The 21,706-nt window shown below is 29.8% G+C and overlaps 1 protein-coding gene across 1 annotated transcript; it reads left to right on the top strand.

The window, feature by feature from the left end:
• The first annotated feature begins 17,463 nt into the window (after window positions 1-17,463).
• On the top strand, window positions 17,464-20,697 carry LOC120077481 (probable protein phosphatase 2C 58). Its single transcript, XM_039031363.1, has 5 exons — window positions 17,464-17,602; window positions 17,710-17,967; window positions 18,191-18,467; window positions 19,876-20,030; window positions 20,280-20,697. The coding sequence occupies exons 1-5, from the start codon at window positions 17,567-17,569 to the stop codon at window positions 20,415-20,417; spliced, it is 864 nt and encodes a 287-aa protein (XP_038887291.1). The 5' UTR covers window positions 17,464-17,566; the 3' UTR covers window positions 20,418-20,697.
• Window positions 20,698-21,706: the final 1,009 nt, after the last annotated feature.

Here is a 21,706-nt window from a genome sequence, read left to right as displayed (position 1 = left end):
CAATCACAAACATCCTAAGCTGGCACCAATGTTCGTAGGACCATTCCAGGTGATTGACTGCATAGGAAAAGCGGCATATCACATCGCCTTACCATCCGAGACAGGTATTCACCCTGTCTTCCATGTATCGGTTATGCGCAAGGCTACCGGTTGTAACCTACCGAGGGTACCAATCCCTCCTACAATGGATGATGACTTGTCCTTCACAACACAACCAGCTGAGCTGCTTGGAATATGCACATCACCTACCAAGGATCAACAATTAGAGGTATTCATCCATTGGGAGAATGGGGACATGACTGATGCAACATGGGAGCTTCCAAGCATCATCAAAGAACAATTCCCTGATTTTCACCTTGAGGACAAGGTGGCTCTTTGAAGGACGGGTAATGATAGACCCCTAATAACAAAAGTGTATGAAAGAAGAAAGAAAACCATAAAAGGTAGAGAATGAGATAGAAAAATGTAACAAAATGCAATGGAAGAGAAGTGGGCCCTAGGAATATTATTAGTTATGTGAAGAAAGGAAGAAAAATAGAGGAGAAGGGGGGGGGTCCACAAGAGAGGGTATTTGTAAGGCCATTGAGGTCATGAGAAGGTAGAGAAGATTTTGGTGTAACAATCTCATTATGGAATTTAGAGGAGGGAAGGGGAGCTCTCGAATTCTCCCCCTTTGTTAATAAAATAAGGAGAAAGCTTACAAGCTTATCAACCTCCTTCTTTGGTTTCTCTAAATTTTGGCTGAAGAAACTCAGAGTTTGCAGGGGTGGAATGGAGGCATTGACCTCCTCTTCTTCACCTTATATATGCATCGACTGCACCACACTTCTTCCAATTCATGAGTTGTCAGCTCCTCTTTCATTTTTCCAGCCCATTTTCATTTGTTTGCCACATCCTCGACCTCACTTTAAACACCAAATAATTAAAAATTTATTTAGTTTCCACTAAATTTTGTTTAAATAAATTGAAAACCTTCAATCCCCTCATGCCTCTCGGGTCTCCTTCCCTTCCCAACACTTAGGTAAAACTAACTTCCCTTTGCCTTAACCATTCATGCCATAACAACCTTAGCAAATTTCCTTTTAATTTTCAAGTCAACACTTAGGCCTAAAGTTCTCTTTAACATCACAATCTTAACATTTGGTACTTGGATAATTAAATCTCCCTTAAATTCAATCTTTAATTTCATCACGTTCCCTTAAGATATCTAAATCACCAAATGAGATATTGAGATCTAACTTGGACTTCAAGATAAAAATATTAAAAATTTAGGACTTACACAAACTTTCGTCGTTATTACATATTACAATTAACAACAAGATGTATCTCCATTTTCAATGTCTCAATCATGAAATTCTAGAATTAAGTGAGGACAAAATATGTAAAATAACATATGTAGGTCTATGGAAACAATTCTGTAAAATAACATATGTAGGTCTATGGAAACAATTCTTACTCTCTATAGTGATTCAAAATGAGTAAGTAGTGTAACTAGAAAAAGTTGTATTAGTTGTAATTTTGGATTAGCTAAGCTTTTGTTATATTTTCTGTTGTATAGATTTTGTTAGTTTTGATTAAGCTTCTGTTATATTTTCTGTTGTATAGATTTTGTTAGTTTTGATTTTTCAGTTAAATTATTGGTGTATAAATACTAGTGATGAGGGGAAAATAACTTTTCTTTCCCTTTACTGATATATTCAGTTTTTCCTTATTAATATGGTATCAGAGGTTTTTTAAAAACTTTCTCTTTGTCTTCTTCCCTCGCGCGCCAAACAGCCATGAATCTCACCCCTCCTTCGTCTGATCTTCCACCACCTTCAGCCAAATTTTGGGGCAATATTCCGACGCCGTCTATCTCGTCAATTGATTTTACCAATTCCAGCCAAGAATCTTTTTTCCATTTGTCATAATAACCCTTACATCCTTTATCACAACGATACCTCCAACCTTATTCTTGTCACCGAGCCTCTCACCGACACCAATTATGTTACATGGAGCCACTCGATGATTCTTGCCTTGTCGATTCACAACAAATTAGGCTTCATTGATGGCTCTCTCGTTCAGCCCACAGGTGATCTCCTTCCTCTTTATATTCGGAATAACAATGTTGTGATTGCCTAGATCTTAAACTTTGTTTCAAAGTAAATTTCATCCAGCATTCTTTTCACCAATTTTGCTAGGGAGATTTGGCTTGATCTTCAAGATAGGTTTCAGAAAAGGAATGGTCCTCGTATTTTTCAATTAAAACATGGGTTGTCTAATCTGAAACAAGAACAAGATTCAGTAACTATGTATTTTTCCAAAATTAAAAGCTTGTGGGATGAATATATTTCATATCGATCGGGTTGCACATGTTGTAAATGTACCTATGGTGGCGTTTGATCCACTGATGATTTCATCCAATTTGAATATTTTTTGTGTCTTCTGATGGGTTTGAATGATGAATATAACCATGCTTGTTCCCAGATACTTCTTATGGACCTTCCCTCACCAATCAATAAGGCTTACTCCTTAATTGTTCAACAAGAACAACATATTTCTGCCTCTACTCGACCATCACCTGCTATCACTTTAGCCGTCCACAAGCCTGAAAATAATTCCCAGTCCCAGCTTAACCACAATCCCAATAATTCATCCAAGCAAAACAAGAATCGTCCTGTCTGCACATATTGTCAAATTTCTAGCCACACCATTGACAAATGCTACAAGTTGCACGGTTATCCGCCCAGTTACAAGCCAAGAAACAGAACAACTAATCAAGTTCATAAGGTTCCAAATGTTGCCCCCTCTTCTTCAAGCTCGACTATTGATACTACTCCCACAGCACATACATCCTCTGTTAACCTCAACAATGACACTCTTATTTAGTGTCATAATATACTTACTATGCTTTAGTCCAAACTTACTGCTATTAAGGTTGACAATGATGCTATTAATCATGTAACAGGTACTTATTCTTCCAATATTCCTTTTGGGGGCTGGATTGTTGAATTCGGTGCTTCTATACATATATGTTTTCAAAAATATATGTTTGTTGATTTGAGGCCTTTTGCTAGTTCTTTCCTTTTGCCTAACAAAACACACATACCAGTTCATTATGCTAGCTCACTTGTCCTTTTTGGGTCTATAACTCTTCATCAGATGCTATTTGTACCCGAATTTCAATACAATTTGTTATCTATCAGTGCTCTCATGTCTAATAACTCTCTGTCTGTTTAATTTTCCAATGGATATTGTGATATTCAGACCAAATCCACTTTAAAGACAATTGGCAGGGGTAAACTACATGATGGTTTGTATCTCTTGGAGAATCCATATGAAGCTGTTGATTTTGTGCATGTTTCATCTACTATCAATGTTGTTTTATAATCTTCGACTGAGTTGTGGCATTCCAAGCTTGGCCACCCTTCTCTATCTCATTTATCTGCTAAAGAACATTTTGTCACTATCATCTTCATTGCATCATTCACATCCTTGTGAAATCTGTCTGTTGGCAAAACAGAAGATATTAGCTTTTCAATCATAGAGCATCCACTCTTTTTGACCCTATACATGCTGATGTTTGGGGACCCATTTCTACATGTTCATATGTTGGTTATAGATATTTTCTTACTTTGGTTGATGATCATAGTAGATACACTTGGGTGTTTTTGATGAAAAAGAAGTCTGATGTTCTTTCTATCATTACACATTTTTTTGCGTATGTAGAAACTCAATACAATAAAAGAATAAAAGCTTTTCGTTCAAAAAATGCCCCCGAATTATGTTTTACAGAATTTTTTCTTCAGAAGGGTGTTATTCATCAGTTTTCTTGTGTGGGAAGACCAGAGCAAAACTTTGTTGTTGAGAGAAAATATCAGCACATAATGAATGTTTCTCGAGCCCTTTTCTTTCAATCTCGAGTGCCTTTGCATTTTTGGAGTGAATGTATCTTGACATCAGTCTTCCTCATAAACCGTACTTCATCACCTCTCTTAAGCTGGAAGACTCCCTATGAACTTTTACATGGCACGACTAATGATTACTCTCTTCTTCGAACCTTCGAATGCTTATGTTTTGCATCTACTTTACAGAATGGTCGGACCAAGTTTCAACCACGTGCCACAGCAGCCGTTTTTGTTAGCTATCCACCTGGTATGAAAGCTTATAAGTTGTTTAATATTGAAAATAATAGGTTTTTTATATATCGGGATGTTGTCTTCCATGAATCCTGTTTCCCTTTTCATAAAGTTACTTCCATAAATGAACAACCGGTTTTTCTTTATGACCTTGTTTTACTCAAATCAGTGGCTGTCGATTTTTCTTCTCAGACCATATATTGTCCAACAGTCAATGAGCAGGCTTCTTTATCCAGCACTCCTACCAATGCCCCTACTCCTATTACTTTTCCTTCACCACATAACCAATCCATCGACAATCCTAGTGATGCAAGTCCTTCTCCTTCCCTTAGCCCTGCACTCCCTATAAACTAAAATAAATCACCTCATTTACCAACTTTACAGCCTTCTAGTCCTGTCACTTCATAGCCTAGTCCGCCCCTTACCCTGCCTCTGCACCGAATACTTCTCCTTCCATCTCACAGCCTAACATCTCTCAATCTCATCCACCCGTTTCTAATTTTGAAATCCGAAAATCCTATCGCATTTCTAAGCCCCCTTCTTACCTACAAGACTACCATTGCAGTCTTATTCACTCAACCCCCTTGCCTTCTTCCTCCTCCCGTTATCCCATATCTGCGGCCTTATCATATACAAACCTTTCCCCAAATTTTTTAGCTTTTTCCTTAGCTATATCCTCTCATTATGAACCCCAATTTTACCACCAGGCCGTCCTTTTTTTATCATTGGAAGGAGGCTATGAGAATTGAGATTCAGGCCATGGAAGACAACGATACTTGGGATGTTGTGGTGTTGCCTTCAACAAAACATACAATCGGCTGTAAATGGGTCTATAAGATCAAGAAAAAAGTCGATGGGACAATAGAACGGTACAGAGCAAGGCTCATTGCCAAGGGCTATACTCAACAAGAGGGATTGGATTTCATTGAGACTTTTTCTCCTGTTGTCAGGCTGGTTACTGTTCACGTTCTTCTTACATTGGCTGTCTCTCATAATTGGAATCTCATACAATTAGATGTTAATAATGCATTCCTCCATAGTGATTTGTTTGAGGAAGTATATATGGATCTCCCTCTTGGTTACAAGCCTCCGGGTTCTTTTCATTTAAATGGTAAGCTTGTCTACAAACTCAAAAAGTCCATCTACGGTTTGAAACAAGCCTCGCGATAGTTTGCCAAGCTTTCTGATGTTTTGATTGAACTAGGCTTCACTCAATCGAAAACTGACTATTCTCTGTTTGTTCGAGGTCAAGGTAACTTCTTTATTGCTCTCCTTATTTATGTTGATGATATAGTCATCATAGGAGCAAATTTACAATAGCTCAATCAGCTTAAGTTATTGTTGTCGTTTTAAGCTCAAAGATCTTGGTGATCTCAAATATTTCTTAGGCCTCGAGCTAGCACGATCCCTACAGGTAACTCTATTTCTCATAGGTACTATACTCTTCAATTTGTTGGAAGAGGCTGGCTTGTTAAGTGCTAAACCTATTTCTATTCCCATAGATCCTAATATCAAGTTGAAGAAGTTGGATGCTAATTTGTTGAAGATCCCTCTTCTTATCGTCGATTGATTAGGAAACTTCTCTACCTCACCTTCACACAGCTAGATATAGTTTTTGTAGTTAACAAACTAAATCAGTTTGTAGCTTCTCCATGTAAAACACACCTTGCAGCTGCTCATCATCTATTAAGATACCTGAAGTCATCACCGAGACAAGATATCTTGATATCTCCAACAAAGTCTCTTCGATTGCAGGCTTTTTCAAATTTTGACTGGGCATCTTGTCCTGATACAAAAAAATCCATTTATGGTTTCTGTATTTTCTTGGGAGTCACTCTTGTTACATGGAAATCTAAGAAGCAAAGTGTTGTATCTCGTTCTTCCGCTGAAGCATAATATCGAGCACTTGCCTCCACGGCCTGTGAAATTTTTTGGTTGACTTCTTTATTCAAAGATTTGTGTTTCCCAATTGTGCAACCATCTATCATCTTTTGTGATAATCAAGCAGTCATATATCTTGCTACTAATCCAGCTTTTCATGAGAGAACTAAGCATATAGAGCTTGATTGTCATCTTGTTAGAGACAAAGTTGCTGAGGGTTCTCTTAAACTTTTGTCTGTTCAGTCTAAGGGACAGCTATTTGATATTTTTACAAAGGCTCTACTTGTTCCTGTTTACTTTTCTATTTTATGCCAGTTGGGTATAATCAATTTATATGGTCCAACTTTGGGAAAATGACTTTTCTTTCCCTTTACTGGTATATTCAGTTTTTCCTTATTAATAAGTTGTTAATTTTTTTTCAAGATTTTTTTGTTAACAAATTACTTAATGGGTTGAAAATTTTCAACACGTTAAGATAAAATTAAGATTTTTAAGAGATTAGACACACAATTAAAAATTACCTTTTAACTGTTAAAGGGCAATCAGGTATATTTAAGATTAAAGTTGAATTAATGCTTGATAAAAGTACTATTTAATCAGCCATCGGCATGATTTTTTGGCTTCTTGTTGTTTACAACGGCAATAACTTGCTACATACGACAAGATGAACAAACTAAACCAAAATTCTACCACAACATGAATTTTGTGTCCATCAAAGTTACTCTTGTGAAGCATATGTTAATGTTCAGCCAAATATTTCAACAATTGGCAAATATTCAAAAAAAAAATGACCATAGAAAAGTTTCTAGATTTTCATTTCTAGAAGTAATATTTTTCATAAATAATTTATTATTTTGTTTGCAAATATTTATTGTTGATAAGATCGTGATATGTGAAGTGGTTGGAGAATGGAACCTTAAACCTCAAATTTCAAAATTGATAGTAAATTTTATGTCAACTGAGTTATACTCATATTGGCTATAATTAGTAAGTTAAAAGATTAAGAAGATGCACCAACATGACCATAGCTCAACAAACATAAAACTTATATTATTGACTTTGAAGTCAAAAGTTTGATTCTCAATTAAGAAGAAGAAATTATTACTCGAGTGGGGAATTTTGGACCGTACATATCAATATTCGTAGTCAATTTATTTGTTTTTGAAAATTACAAAACATGTGGAATACTTTTGACAATTCTACTCTTGACTATAGAGTGTTCTTTTCTCTGTTTGAATGGTCTAAAAAAACGTATAAAATTTAATAGGTGCGCGCTTCAATTCATCTTAGAAAAAGTTAAATAAATTTTACTAAGTATTGCAGTTTTCACATTTTAATATTCTTTTATTTGAGGAATTGTTTAAAGAAAAAGTACTTTAGGTACATTCAAAGAATTATTTTTTAAAAGAATAATAATAATATTTGACCTTTTTTAAAAAAAAATTTATGTGAGTTCTTTTTTCAAAATTATTTGATCTTTTTGTTGAAATTTTTGAGTTTTTTTCAAAATTATTTAATTTTTGGTTTTGTTCATATAGAAGAATCTTTAATTTTGTTTAAAGAAATGTTTTCATTGAAAGTAGCATTTTTTTTTGGACATTTTCTTTTTGTTAAAATTAGCATAAATTGAATAAAAGGTAAAATTGAACTAAAACTTTAATTTCATAAAATTAAAAGTTACAGTGCAAATTTGACACAAAAGAAAATTAACTTTTATCTCTGAGTTTGAGAGGTTTTAATTTTTATCGTAAATTTTCAATTTTATTGGACCCTAAACTTAAATATAGGTAAAAACTTTTAAAAATCACCATTCTTTTTTTTATTATTAAAATAAAAAGCCTTGCCAATAACATTTTCAAAACTCACCAATTTTAACAATAATCCAAATCCAATATATATATCTTTGAACCCTAATTAATTTCATATTAATATATATTTATATTCATTAAATACAAATATGAATATTTTCATTGATAAATTTTCAAATGGAAACAATCCCTCGTGACAACTTTTTTTTTCCTTTAAAAAATTATAATCAGAAGAACATGTGAAATACTTTTGACAATTGATATGACAAATGCAAATGTAAAGGTTTGAATTTATAAGATGTATTTAGATTAAAAATATTAATTTTTTGTTTTAAGTAAATAGAAAAGTCCTTCTATAGAAGTTCTAATTGTACTAACAACAATAATAATTGAATTGGTAATGTGTAATAGGAATTACAATAGTTCTTGTGGAACCTACTTCCAAAGAAAAGTTGATCAATAGAACATGAACATATCTATCTTGTTCTTTGGGAGACAAAGATGGCCAATAAATCATCCACACCCACTTGACCTCCACTCTAAAGAAATAATCAACATTTCATTAAAAAAAAATTAAATATAATAATAATTAAATGGATGAAATGATAATGATTCTCGTTGCTCGATATTCTTCTTGAAATATATTTAATATAGTATTTATATTATTAACTTCGAAATTAAAATTTTGATTTAAAAAAAAACTATATTTCTTAAAAATGGAGTGTGGATATAGAGAAAACTGATCTTGTGATAGGAAGATAAAACATTTTTAATGAATAAAAAAAATAAGAAATACGATTATAAATTTAATCTTTTAAGGGCATTTTGTTGTAACCATTTGGTTTTTTTTTAACCATCATTTCTACCTCTAAATTTATTGTTTCTTTATTTACTAACCAATGTTTTTAAATACTAAGTCATGTTTTTAAAAATTAAAAAAATATAATTTTTAAAAACTTGTTTTTAGAATTTGAAATTTGGTTAGGAATTCAACTATTTTACTTTGATGAAATTATAATATGAAATTGAGAGGAAATAAGCTTTATTTCAAAACTCAAACGGTTGACAAAAAGAGCTAAAAATTTTGAGTTTTGCGTCTATTTGGTTCCTAAAATTTCAATATTACAAATTTAGTCCATGAACTTTTAGATTTTTTAAGTTCATGTATCTATTAGACACAAATTTAAAAGTATGGGATTTATTAAACACAAAATTTAAATTTGTATCTATAGATCAATTAATTCTTTTTTTTTTTTAATATTTCAAGAACTTATTGCACATAAATTTTGTAGGTTTAAAGATCAAGTAAACACAAATATCAAAATTTAAGAACTAAATTTGTAATTTAACCATATACTTAATAATAGTGAGAGGACCCTATTTCTCCCATCCTTAAGAAATTATGCTTATATTTGGATGATTATATGGTTTAAATAAAACAAATCTAGTTCATTTCAAAAAAAATTTTAATATATATATATATATATATATATATATATTATGGCAGTTTTCAAATATTAAAAAATGAACCAAAATATTTATAAATATAGTAAAATATAATTGTATATCAATCACGATAGGTGATACTGAACATCTAGTTTATTAGTATCTATTAGTGTCTATCATTGGTAGACTGTGACATTTTACTATATTTAAAAATATTTTCAATAGTATGACATTTAAAATAATTTTTTATTTTATTTATGTTAAAAAAAAAGGGATGGTGGAAGACTTGGGTCCTTTGCACAAATGAATATATATATATATGGGCAAAGAGGGAAACCAACCTATATGGAACAAGCTAGTTTGGCTGCTTGGCTGCTTCAAAATAGATTTAAATCTGTCCTTAATCTAATAAATCAAAGAAAATTCCAAAAACTATATTTACATAAAATATTTTATCCAAATACATCCATTATATATAAATCAAATGAAATTCCAAAAGAAATATTTAAATAAAATACTATTATCTAAATACGTTCATATCCAAAACAAATGTGTATATACAACTTCTGGGCAGCCATTTTATTTATTAGAAAAATATCTTAGCAGCCATAATAAAATTTAAATAATAATAATAAAATAAATAAATAAAACCCACCTTAGGTATAAGGAATAGAACAAAGAAGGATGGGTATCATTATTGCAATAAATATTTAGACATTTCTGGTGGTGCAAGTTTGACTCTAACGTCTACCTACAATAATGTCTCAAAATCACATCAAATTATTTATTTCACATCATTAATTTACAAGTGAGAAATTTAAGAGAAATTTTTTTTTTTTTTTCTTTTTGCCAAGGAAAAAAATAAATTTATTATTATTATTTTCAAAAAGTTTTGAATTACGAGAACAAAAAGAAACCTTATCGTTACAACTTAAAGTCAAGATATAAACAAATATCAATCACAAAAATTACAAGAAAAGAACAAAAGAAACCAACTAAATGCAATTAAATCGAGCCTAGTTCAATTGATATTCAAAGTGTTAATGACTACAAAGTTTGTGGTTCAAATCCTTTACCTCAATTGTACTAAAAATAAATAAATAACACAACTCAAGAAAACCTATAGCAAAAAAGAAGAACTTGCATGAATTCCCTCACACTAGCTAGAAACTCTAAACATAAAATATACCTTTGGAGACGTAGAGTGACACAAAGTAGTTAGCAAAGTACATGGTATAAAAAAAAAAAACCCTAAATTTTAATATGTATTTTAAACACAACAAACAATGGTAAAAGGAGGCAAATTGAACATAACCCAATTAGTTAAGACCTGGGGTTCTAATATCTCACGTTTTATATTTTGAAATATGAGAAAAAGTATTCATTAAAGGTCAATCATTATATTATAGAAATAACGATTGCTACTTCTTTATTTTTGATAGAGAACTTGTTTAAGCCCCACTCATATCTAACGCATTCTATATATGCTTGTGTTTAACGTTGTTTCATAACCAAAATTATTTTTTTAAAAAAAAATGGAGAAAAAGACAAAAAAAAAAAAAAAGTAATTTCACTAATTTGTACCTAATATAAGAAAATTAAAAAGTTAAAATAGTGGACTAATATAGTAATGTTAATTAACATATTCGATTTGCATAAAGTTCAAAAGTAGGTTGGAAATTGTTGGTCGACCCGTAGAAATGTTAAAATTTAGTCCAAAATGGATGATCCATCAACATTTAAATTCACCATAATAATAAATTATTATTATATTAAAATGATTGTTTTCAAATATAGAAAAATAAATCAAAATATTTATAAATAGTAGTAAAATATCAACGTCTATTTGTGATAGATCGTGATAGACAATGATAAATTACTGTGTCTATCATGACATGGAGATATAAATAGTAGTTTATCGCTTTTATTGCAATCTATCACAGATAGATTGTGATATTTTACTATTAATTATAAATAATTTTAAAGTTTTATCAAATTAAATAATAATTTATGTAATGCCATACTTTTATAAACTTAAACCAACCAACTTTGAAATAAATATTATTTGCTTTTGGTTACCTTGATAATTTAACTTGGAATATGACACCTCTAATTTCATGGTTTAGTTGCTTTAATATTTCCTTTTTCAAAAAGCCAAGTGGCTCCACGTCAAAGAAAATGTGCCACATGTGCATAAAGAAATTGTGACTTGTATCGCCTACCAATTTTCTATTCCCACGTATTATTTTATTTGATTTTTTAAAACAAATATTTTATTTGATTTAATTGATAAAGCACGTTGTCAAAAAATAATAACAAAAAGGGATGTTATCTAATAAAAGAAAAATTAACTAATTTATTTATAAATATAGCAAAATGTCATTATCTACTAGTGATATACTGCGATAAACATCTGATGTTTATCGTAATCTATCATCTGATGTCTATCGTAATTTATTACTGATAGATAATGTCATTTTTTATATTAAAAAATTATTTTTAACAATTTTACTATTTAAAACAATTATCTGAATAATAATTAATTTAATTTGTGGAGTAAATGAAAAGGCTGAAATTAAACTCATGCAAAGATAATGATTTATCATTTGGGCAATTTAGATTCCAATATTCAAATTTTTGTGGGCAAAGTATCTTTTAGTCTATGAATTTTAAAGAATGAGTGTGTTTGATCACTGAGTTTTTTAAATATATTATTTTAGTTTATAAACTTTTTAAATTATGTACATTTTGTTTCTGAGATTTTAAAATGTACATTTTTAATCTCAAAATTTATAAAAATAGTTTAGCAGGTCCTTAAAAAGAGGTTATCTTTTTTTAAAAAAAAAAAATCTAATATAAAATGATAATATTAAATTACTGCAGGGACCTTTTAAACCTATTTTTAAGAATTCAGTTATTAAAAGGGTATATTTTAAAAATTTAAGGATCAAATGAATCTATTTTAAAAAATTTGAGAACTAAAAATGTGTATTTGAAAATTCAATGACTAAACGTATATATTCTTCCAAACAAAGGGACTTAAAACAAATACTTTTTTCAATTTTACTAAATCTAATTCACCACCAATTAATGAGTAAGGATATTAAGGTGTGCGTAGAACTACTAATATTTTTTGAGGTATATGAAAATTAAGGACCCATTTGTTAAACATTTCATTTTTAGTTTTTTATTTTTGAAAATTAAATATATTTCTTCTCATTTTTTTACCATGGTTTGTAGCAATCTTAAGTAGAAGAGTTGAATTTTTATCCAAATTTCAAATTTCAAAAATAAATTTTTTAAAACTACTTTTTTTAGTTTTCAAATTTGATTTGATTTTTTAAAATGTGGATAAAAATTAGACATAAAAGCAAGAAATTTACAGGCGGAAGAGGTGTTTATAGACTTAACTTTCAAAAACTAAAAATCCAAAACCAAATAATTACCAAAAGGGACTTGGAAATTTTACATGAAAAATCTTATTTTGGCCTTATATTTCATAAATGTCTTTAAATTTGAAAATTTTTAAAGAAGGCTTTTAAATATAGTTATAGACAATTTTACCCGTTTCACTTGACCAACACAACATTTATTACTATTTATTAGACAAAGTTTTTCCATATTTTCCAAACATTTTTAAGGATGGAGAGAAAATTTGACAAAATTATATTAATTAATATATTGGAAAGAGAATATGCATTTATTATATAATATTAATTAGTTGAGTTTTTTTTCCATTTACAATTAATATGAGTTTCAATCCATTTTTCAATTAATATGATTTTCAATCCATTTTCATGTAAGAAGCATTTTTTGCTTTTTCATTTTTTTTTATGTATACAAGGTTTATTTCAAATATATACAACGGTATTTCAAATATATATGAAGTTATTTCAAATGTATTTAGAATAAGTACAAATTCAATGTTGTTATATAAAACATACCCAATTTAATTATGACATCGTTTCTATTGAGTTATATATTCCACATTTTTTATCATATGTACACATATATATAGTTATTTTATAAATATATACCTCATATTATATCATACTAATTAGACCATAAACTAAGATAGATGGATTATCAAAGTATTTTTTTTTTTAAAAAAAAAAAACCAAATTTGTAGAGTTTAAATTTTTAAACTAGTACTATGAAATGTTTTGGTAATCTTCTTTTCCCCACAATACAAGTAGTCAATGATATATTGAGGTAGATAATACGCAATAAATCCATATATATTTGAAATAGAAATTGAAAACAAAATGTATAAATACACCCGGACTTAGGTTATATATATAAGTTTGGAAAATTTGAAGGATTTTGAAGAAAAAAATGGAAAATGTCACACCTAGGTTATATATTTGTGTGTGTATGCGCGCAATATATAGTCTAATATCGCAGAATGACTATATTTAAATAATAGTATATTTTTAAACAACGACGTAGACGATATTGTATCTACAATAAACTCATATATATTTAAAATTTAAAATAAAAATAAATACACCTGGATCCATGGTCTATCCATCTGGAACCTTAGATTCATTGACCAGATCAACCGATATATATTGATTATTTGAAATAAACTCGGGGATATATATGCATTATTTGAAATAAACTCTGAGATTTTGGATTATATACCGCGAGCGAAACTATTGACAAACGTCGGTGGAGCTCGATGGTCAACAAAGTTGGAACGAAGATCCACGACAAGGTGCGAACGCTTGGACAGAGATCCACGGTGAAGGAACGAACAAACGCTTAAACGGAGACAGATGCCTGAACGAATGCTCGACGGTGGCAAATGGAGCTCAGATCTGAAACAAGAGACGAACACTTGACAAAGTTGTTGATGAAGGCCGATAGAGCTTGACGGTCAACAGAGCTGGAATGGAGATTTATGGTGGAGCTCAAACGCTTTAACGAAGATCCACAGTAAACTTTGTCAACAGTTGTGCGTGGTGCACAAAAAACCCATTTTCAAGGCCCAAAATGGCAAATGACCCAAATTTTGAAAGAAAAAAAAAGGTGAAATACCTCTTTACTGATGTCATGATTTTGTGAATTTACAATATTGACTTTCCTTTCTTGATTTTTTTTCTTTCTTCTTTCTTCTCAAACTCCTTTTTTTTTTCTTTTTCCTCTTCCTTTCTCCCTCTTTACGTGTCGTCTCTTCTTCTCCGATCTCTTTCCTCTGCGTATTTTCTTCTTCTTCTCAGGCACAATGAGTTCCACGGGCAGCTCCGAGGCTACCAACTCTGATGAACAATAGTAAGAGCGAGAGAGAAAATTGATTTTGTGAGTGAGGAAAGGAAGAGTGATACCAACGAGAGAGGAGACCCGCGAGAGCGAGATTAGAGAAAGTGAGATTGGCAAGAAGGGGAAAAAGACTACCGATTGTTCCATGGATGTCTGCAAATGGACCATCAGTGAGACGGACGAAAGCAAGACGAGCGAGAGCGAAAGTGAAACTGACGAGAGGGGAAAGAAGATGACCTATTGTTCCATGGATGTTCGCAAATAGATCATCAATGAGAGTGAGAGCGAGAGCGAGAGTGAGTGCGAGCGAATGCTTTTCTGCGTGCGTGTGAGTATATTTCCAGCCCAAGAGATCATCTTCAGCCTTATATAGCTAAAACAAGGTTGAGGTCAACCCTAGCAAAATATCAAGCAAGGCACACTCCAACCTAGCGAGCCAAAAGGTAATCCAATGCAACTCCAAAACCCTAAGGGGAAGGAAGCTAGGTAAAGGACACCTATAAATTCACCATGATCACTCTAAGGGAAGTAAATTTATTCTAATACTCAAACTCCTACTTGCTACATTATTACACTTAAACATCAGAATCTATGTGGCAAACACCACATCGGTGTGCAAATGATCTCCTCATGTCAAGTTCTTCCCCAAATTACAAATTCACTATTGTTGTCACGTGAAGGTCATGTACATTTTTTCTGTCCAGATTTTGACATCAATAATTTTATAAATATTTATTCTCATGATACTATCAGAGCGTTGATAAAATATAAGTTTAATTTATAAATATGGTCTTCCATGATTTTTTTAAAAAGTTAGAATTTAGTTCTTTTGGCTTGATAAAACCTCATAAATAGTCTTCATAGGTTGATAAAGTTCTCATAAATATTCCCTACTGTATGGACTATTTATGAATGTTTTATCAAACCATAGAGACTAAATCTTAATTGTAAATACAAGAAAATATTACTTTCACTAAACCATAGAAACCAAATTTACAATTTAATATAAATCTAAAAATAGAAGTTCACAAGAAAATAAACATTAATGGTAGAGATCTATGACTTACTTAGGGAGTAAATATTTGTATTTATTAATTTAGATAGTTTTTTAGATTTGTTAAATGTTCATGATTTGTTTAAATATCTACATTATTAGAAGCTTTTATAGCGATGTAGAAAGACTCATTTTTCTAGTATAGGGATTATTTTCTTCATTCTACTTATAAACTACTCGTGCTTTTTACTTGCATTACTAATATTATAATTTTTTTTTTCATTGAATTGTAATGTATACAATTAAATTTTAGTTTTTTTTAAAAACAACAATTTAATTTTAATTATTAAAGAGTGTTTTGGCCCTTAACTTCAAATGGGTGGGGTGAGATATTATAACTCACTTCATGTTTGGAGGTTCAATTATAATAGGGGGTGTTTCCAAACTATTATAACCTATAATTAATTACGTCGTAATATTACTTTTTCAAAATTTTCTTTGTTGTTAAAGTGAAAACATAGTTCAATTGATATAAAATATACATATGTTATAATCTACTGATTATAATAATCAATTCACCGTCTCAAATATCCACTTAAATTTATCCGAATTTTTTTCATGTAACAATCACGTCTCATATTTAAACTTTGTAATGATGTAGCTCCTCTTGCAATGAAAAACCACTTCAAAGCCATAATGTTTTTCTTGTAGTTTAAAAAACAGTTCCAAACAATTTACTAATTTACATGGATATTTAAGAAAACTTTGCATTTATTATTCTTATCGTTTTGAAAATATTTGAGAAATCGAATTTTTGGTAACCATTTGATTTTTTATTTTTATTTTTAAAAATTATGTCTATGGATATTACTTTCACTTCTAAATTTTTTCCTTTGTTATCTATCTTTCATTAATGGTTTAAAAAATCAAGTCAAATTTTGAGAACTAAAAAAAAAAGTTGTTTTTGGAATTTGGAATTTGACTAAGATTTCAACTATTGTATTTAAGAAAAATGCAAATCATTGTAAAAATGTGAATAAAATAGATTTAATTTTTAAATACAAAAACAAAAAACCAAATGTTTACCAATCGGAGCCTAAATGTTCTCAATTCCAAATAATATATATAGATCAATTCAACATATTAAGTACTAAAATTAAAGTCAATATGACCATAGCTCAACTACCATAAATTTTAAATACCAATTTCGAAGTTAGAGATTTTATCCATTCTAAAAAAATGTTTATTTTAAGACTCATCATTGTCCATTTATTTATTTATTATTTGAGGGAATCATTGTCAACTTTAAATTACAAACACTAATCCAATGAATTATTTAGCCTTGTTTGATAACTATTTTGTTTTTGTTTTTTTATTTTTGAATTTTAATCTTATTTTCTCCTATTTTTTAGGATAATTTGCATCGTTTATGTATAATGGTTGAATTTTGAGCCAAATTTTAAAAATAAAAATAAGTTTTTGAAAGTTATAATTCATTTTTAATTTTTTGATTTTAAAAATTAAACTTATTTCCTCTCCACTTCTTACATTGATTTGCATATTTCTTGAGTACAATCTTTGAATTCTTAACCAAATTCTAAAAATAAAAACTAGTTTTTTTAAGTTTTCAAAACTTAACTAAGTCATTGATAAAAAATAAATAACAAAGTAATAAATTTAGAGATAAAGATAGTATCTATAGACGTAATTTTTTTTTAAAAAAATCAAATGGTTATCCGACTTAATCTTATTTATTTTTTAAAGAATACTTATGCAATGAATTATGTACAATATGTTATCATAGTTAAAATTAATAGGTAAAGGATAAAAAAGAAATATCGTCGGCAAGTACGCGTTTTCTTTTCAAAGAAAAACACGGTCCTGATTCACGAAAGCGGAAAAAATATATATCTATAATAATAATAATAATAAATTATTAAATCCACCAGCTCATCAGATGTCCTAAAGTCAAACCTATCTATTTATATCCCACCTGCCTTCTCTCTCTCTCTCCAAAACTCTGTTTCTCTTGAACAAAAAAATTAACGAAAAACCCAATGACCACTGGAAGGGAAATTCTGCACAAGATGAAGGTCTGCCCAATTATTATTATTATTTTTTATTGGAGATTTAAATTGTTTTGAAAATGGAAACATTTATGACGCAATAAAAATTTATCTGGGTTGAATTTGGTAATTAGGTGAAGGCAGGATTTTTTTCATCGGCAGCGGATGCAGGAGGGAAAGGCAAAGGCAAAGTGATGAATAAGAATAGTATAAGTCACGGGAGTTATTTGGTTAAGGGAAAAGCTAACCATCCAATGGAAGATTATTTAGTCACCGATTTCAAGAGAGTCAAAGAACATGATTTGGGTTTGTTTGCCATTTTTGATGGACATTTGGGGCATGATGTTGCTAATTTCTTGCAAAATCATCTCTTTGATAACATCCTCAAACAGGTACCTACTCATACTCACTTTTTTTTCATATATATATATATATATGTTCTCTTTCAATATCCAAAAATTAAAAAAGAAAGAGAGAAAATCTTAATAAAATGGAATGTTTTTATATGAATTTTAAAATTTTAAAATTAGGATGAATCAAATAAAATGTTAGTTTTAGGCTTTATTGGAATAAATAAAAAAAAAAAATTAATTTGGTTTTTTGTGTGTTGAGTAGGCTGATTTCTGGAGCGAAACAATAAAAGCCATAAAAAGAGCTTACAAGAAAACAGACGAAGAAATATTGGATAAAGTGAAGCAACTTGGAAAAGGAGGATCAACGGCTGTTACTGCGATTTTAATCGACGGCCACAAACTTGTGGTTGCCAACGTTGGAGATTCTAGAGCTGTTTTGTGCAAAAACGGCGTCGCTGAACAACTTTCCGTTGACCACGAACCCACTAAGGAGAAAAGAGAAATTGAAAGCCGTGGTGGTTTTGTATCAAATCTTCCAGGTTTCATATTATCAACTTTCTTTTTTCCTCTCCTTATTTTCATTTAATAAAAATTTAATATTTGAATTTTATTTATAAATAATAATAAGAAGAAGATTACATGTTAGTCTATCCATTTTGAAATTATATTGAGATTTGTGTCTATTTAAGTTGAGTTCATAAAAATGTTTGTCTCACTAATTTTAAATGTTGGTGAAGTTAAGTTTGTTTTTTTACTCTCTCATTTCAACTCACCCGAACTTTTCCTCCAACTTTTAACTTAATTTTTAATAGATAGATTGAAATTTAAAATTTTTCAACAATTAATTAGACATAAAATTAAATTTTATGTTTTACATGATTTTTAAATCTCGTTTGATAACAATTTTGGTTTTAGTTTTATGTTTTATTTTTAGAAAATATTTATGCTTGTTTTCTCCTAAGTTCTCTATTATGATTTGTACTTATCTTAAGAAAACACTCGAGTTTCTAGTCAATTTCTAAAAGAAAAACACGTTTTTGAAAACATTTTTGTTTTGTTTTAAAATTTGACTTTATTTTTGAAAACGTGAATAGAAAATAGACGACTAAACATAGAAATGTATGGATTGAAGTGTAGCTCAATTTTTAAAAATTAAATAGTTACTGAATGATACTTAAATTTTTAATTTTGTATCTTACATATCTATGAATTAAAAAAAAAAAAGTTGAGACTAAATTTGTAATTTTGTAAATTGGAGAGCTAAATAAGCACAAAATTCAAATTTTATGAACTAAACTTGTAACTTTAAAAAAAAGTTTATTTAAATTTATTAAGAATTAAGAGTATATATTTTTTTGTTTAAATCCTATTTTTTGTCCCTGGATTTTGAATCTTGTTCTATTTTGGTCCCTAAATTTTAAAAAACGTTCGTTTTAGTCCCTAAACTTTTAAAAATGTGATTATTTTGGTCCCTACTATTAAGACTATGTCAACTTTTTAAATATGAAATTTGTTTAATGATGGAATTGCATCTAGTATGGGTTGAGCAAGATAAATGTGAAGTACAATATCAACTACTAACGTACCAAAATAGTGAATGGTCAAAATCTTAGATGCAAAATAATCTAAGATCTCCTATAGAAAATCGTTTTATCATCTAATGCAAAATTAAAACCCTAGATTTTTTAACATAGTCGCCATCTAAAAATATAAATCATTTCACCATTATAGTTAAGAATTAACAAAATCTTAATAGCATAGACTAAAATGAGCATTTATAAAATTTTAAGAACTGAAATAGTCTATTTTAAAAATTTAAAGACCAAACTAAAATAAGAAATTAAAATAGGATTTAAATCATTTTTTTTTCTGGTACTTTTTTTTTTTAATTGAGGCCAAAGGAATTGAGTAGAGGTTAAATAAAGTTGAACCGTTGATTATTTTCAGGTGATGTGCCACGTGTCGACGGACAATTGGCGGTAGCCAGAGCATTTGGAGATAAGAGCTTAAAAGTCCACCTCAGCTCAGAACCTGACGTGGAAATCAAAACGGTTGACGAAACTACCGAGTTCATGATTTTGGCTAGCGACGGCATTTGGAAGGTCTGTACAATTTTGAAATTTTCAATTAAACATTTACTAAAAATACTTACTTCTAGAAAAACGCTTATGTAAGTTGCGTTTTAAAATTGAAACTAAATATATATATTATGCTTATATTTTAGTCCCTAACTTAAAAATTTTTCTTCACTTTAATCGATTATATTTTAATGTTTTGCAATTTAATCCCTTAAGATTTTAACATTTTGCAATAATAACAGATTAAATTGAAAATTGTTTCAATAATTACAGGTAATGACAAACCGAGAGGCAGTAGAATCAATTAAACATATAAAGGATGCGAACTTAGCGGCCAAACGACTTATCGACGAAGCAGTGTCTAGAAAAAGCAAGGACGACATATCGTGCATTGTTGTTAGGTTTCGATGATTTTTTTTTCCCCTTTTTTCCCTTTTTTTTTTTTAAAAAAAAATAGATGTTATATATCAAAGTGTGGATAATATGGGACGGTAAATTTGTTTTGGCAGTGTCAAGAGTATTTAATATTGATGTAATTACATTTTGTATTATGTTGATTAGTGTTAGTTCATTTCTTTAGGTAAAAGTCCGTTGGACTTTAGTTTAGTATTCAAGATCTTTTTCAATCCCTCTGTAATTGTGGTTGAAACCCTAATGTATCCACCTCTATATATCTCTCTATAATTCTCTCTGTCTTCTTTCTAAATTTATTGTTATATGAATAATATCATTAAAAAAAAAAAAAATACAAAACCTGATATACCGAAAAGAATTTGAGTTCAACGACTTTACGTTGTTTCCTTAAAACAATTTCTCACTTTAGTGTCTGAGTTTCATAAGTAATTGTCTGCCAGGATACAACAGATTAACTTTCTTATGAGAGTAGCACCTCGTCCACAAGATCCAACGAATTACACTTTGTAGAAATAAATCAAACTTCAACGACTTTATAAAAATGGTGAAAGTTTTAATGGGAGAAAAGTGATTATGAAAAGTTCTTCTAAGCAATTTGAAGAAGAGACATATTTATAGATTATTTGTAACCATTCGAATAGTCATATCTCTTTTTCAAATTGGTTAATTACAAAAAGACGTGTTCATTCATGAACCAATGCAACTCTAAGAAGTTTCATAAGTAATTGTCTCCCAGGATACAACAGATTAACTTTCTTATGAAAGTAGCACCTCGTCCACAAGATCCAACGAATTACACTTTGTGGAAATAAATCAAACTTTAACGACTTTATAAAAAGAGTGAAAGTTTTAATGGGAGAAAAGTGATTATGAAAAATTCTTCTAAGTAATTTGAAGAAGAGACGTATTTATAGATTATTTGTGACTATTCGAATAGTCAGGTCTCTTTTTAAGTTGGTTAATTACGAAAAGACGTGTTCATTCATGAAACAATGCAATTCTATGAAGCACTGTGAGGTCCAATGTAGAAGCAGGGATCGGTCCTGATTTTAATTTCACAAAATACAAAATTACAGGGAATATTAATATTCATTTTAAAGAAATTTACAACATGCTTTTAGAGAAAGATTAGAGAAGAAACTAATGTTCAGTCACACTTACCTTTGAAGCCAAAAGTATTCACGAATTCCTTCCCCAACCGATTGCGAACAAGTCTCATAACACAAACATCCAAAAACCTCAGCAAACACTAAATCATTATTTGGTTGGACACCACCAGAAGAGAG

Source organism: Benincasa hispida, chromosome 5 (genome assembly GCF_009727055.1).
Source record: "Benincasa hispida cultivar B227 chromosome 5, ASM972705v1, whole genome shotgun sequence".
NCBI classification, from domain to species: Eukaryota; Viridiplantae; Streptophyta; class Magnoliopsida; order Cucurbitales; family Cucurbitaceae; genus Benincasa; species Benincasa hispida.
Note: the sequence above shows the minus strand (reverse complement) of the source record. Positions and strands in the feature narration are given on the sequence as shown.

What these genes read in the sequence shown, in the direction of transcription:
- LOC120077481 (XM_039031363.1), top strand. Translation starts at nt 17,567, where the DNA reads ATGACCACTGGAAGGGAAATTCTGCACAAGATGAAG. An exon ending in TTTTGTATCAAATCTTCCAG is followed by an intron (nt 18,468 to 19,875) that starts GTTTCATATTAT and finishes GATTATTTTCAG; the next exon opens with GTGATGTGCCACGTGTCGAC. An exon ending in CTAGCGACGGCATTTGGAAG is followed by an intron (nt 20,031 to 20,279) that starts GTCTGTACAATT and finishes CAATAATTACAG; the next exon opens with GTAATGACAAACCGAGAGGC.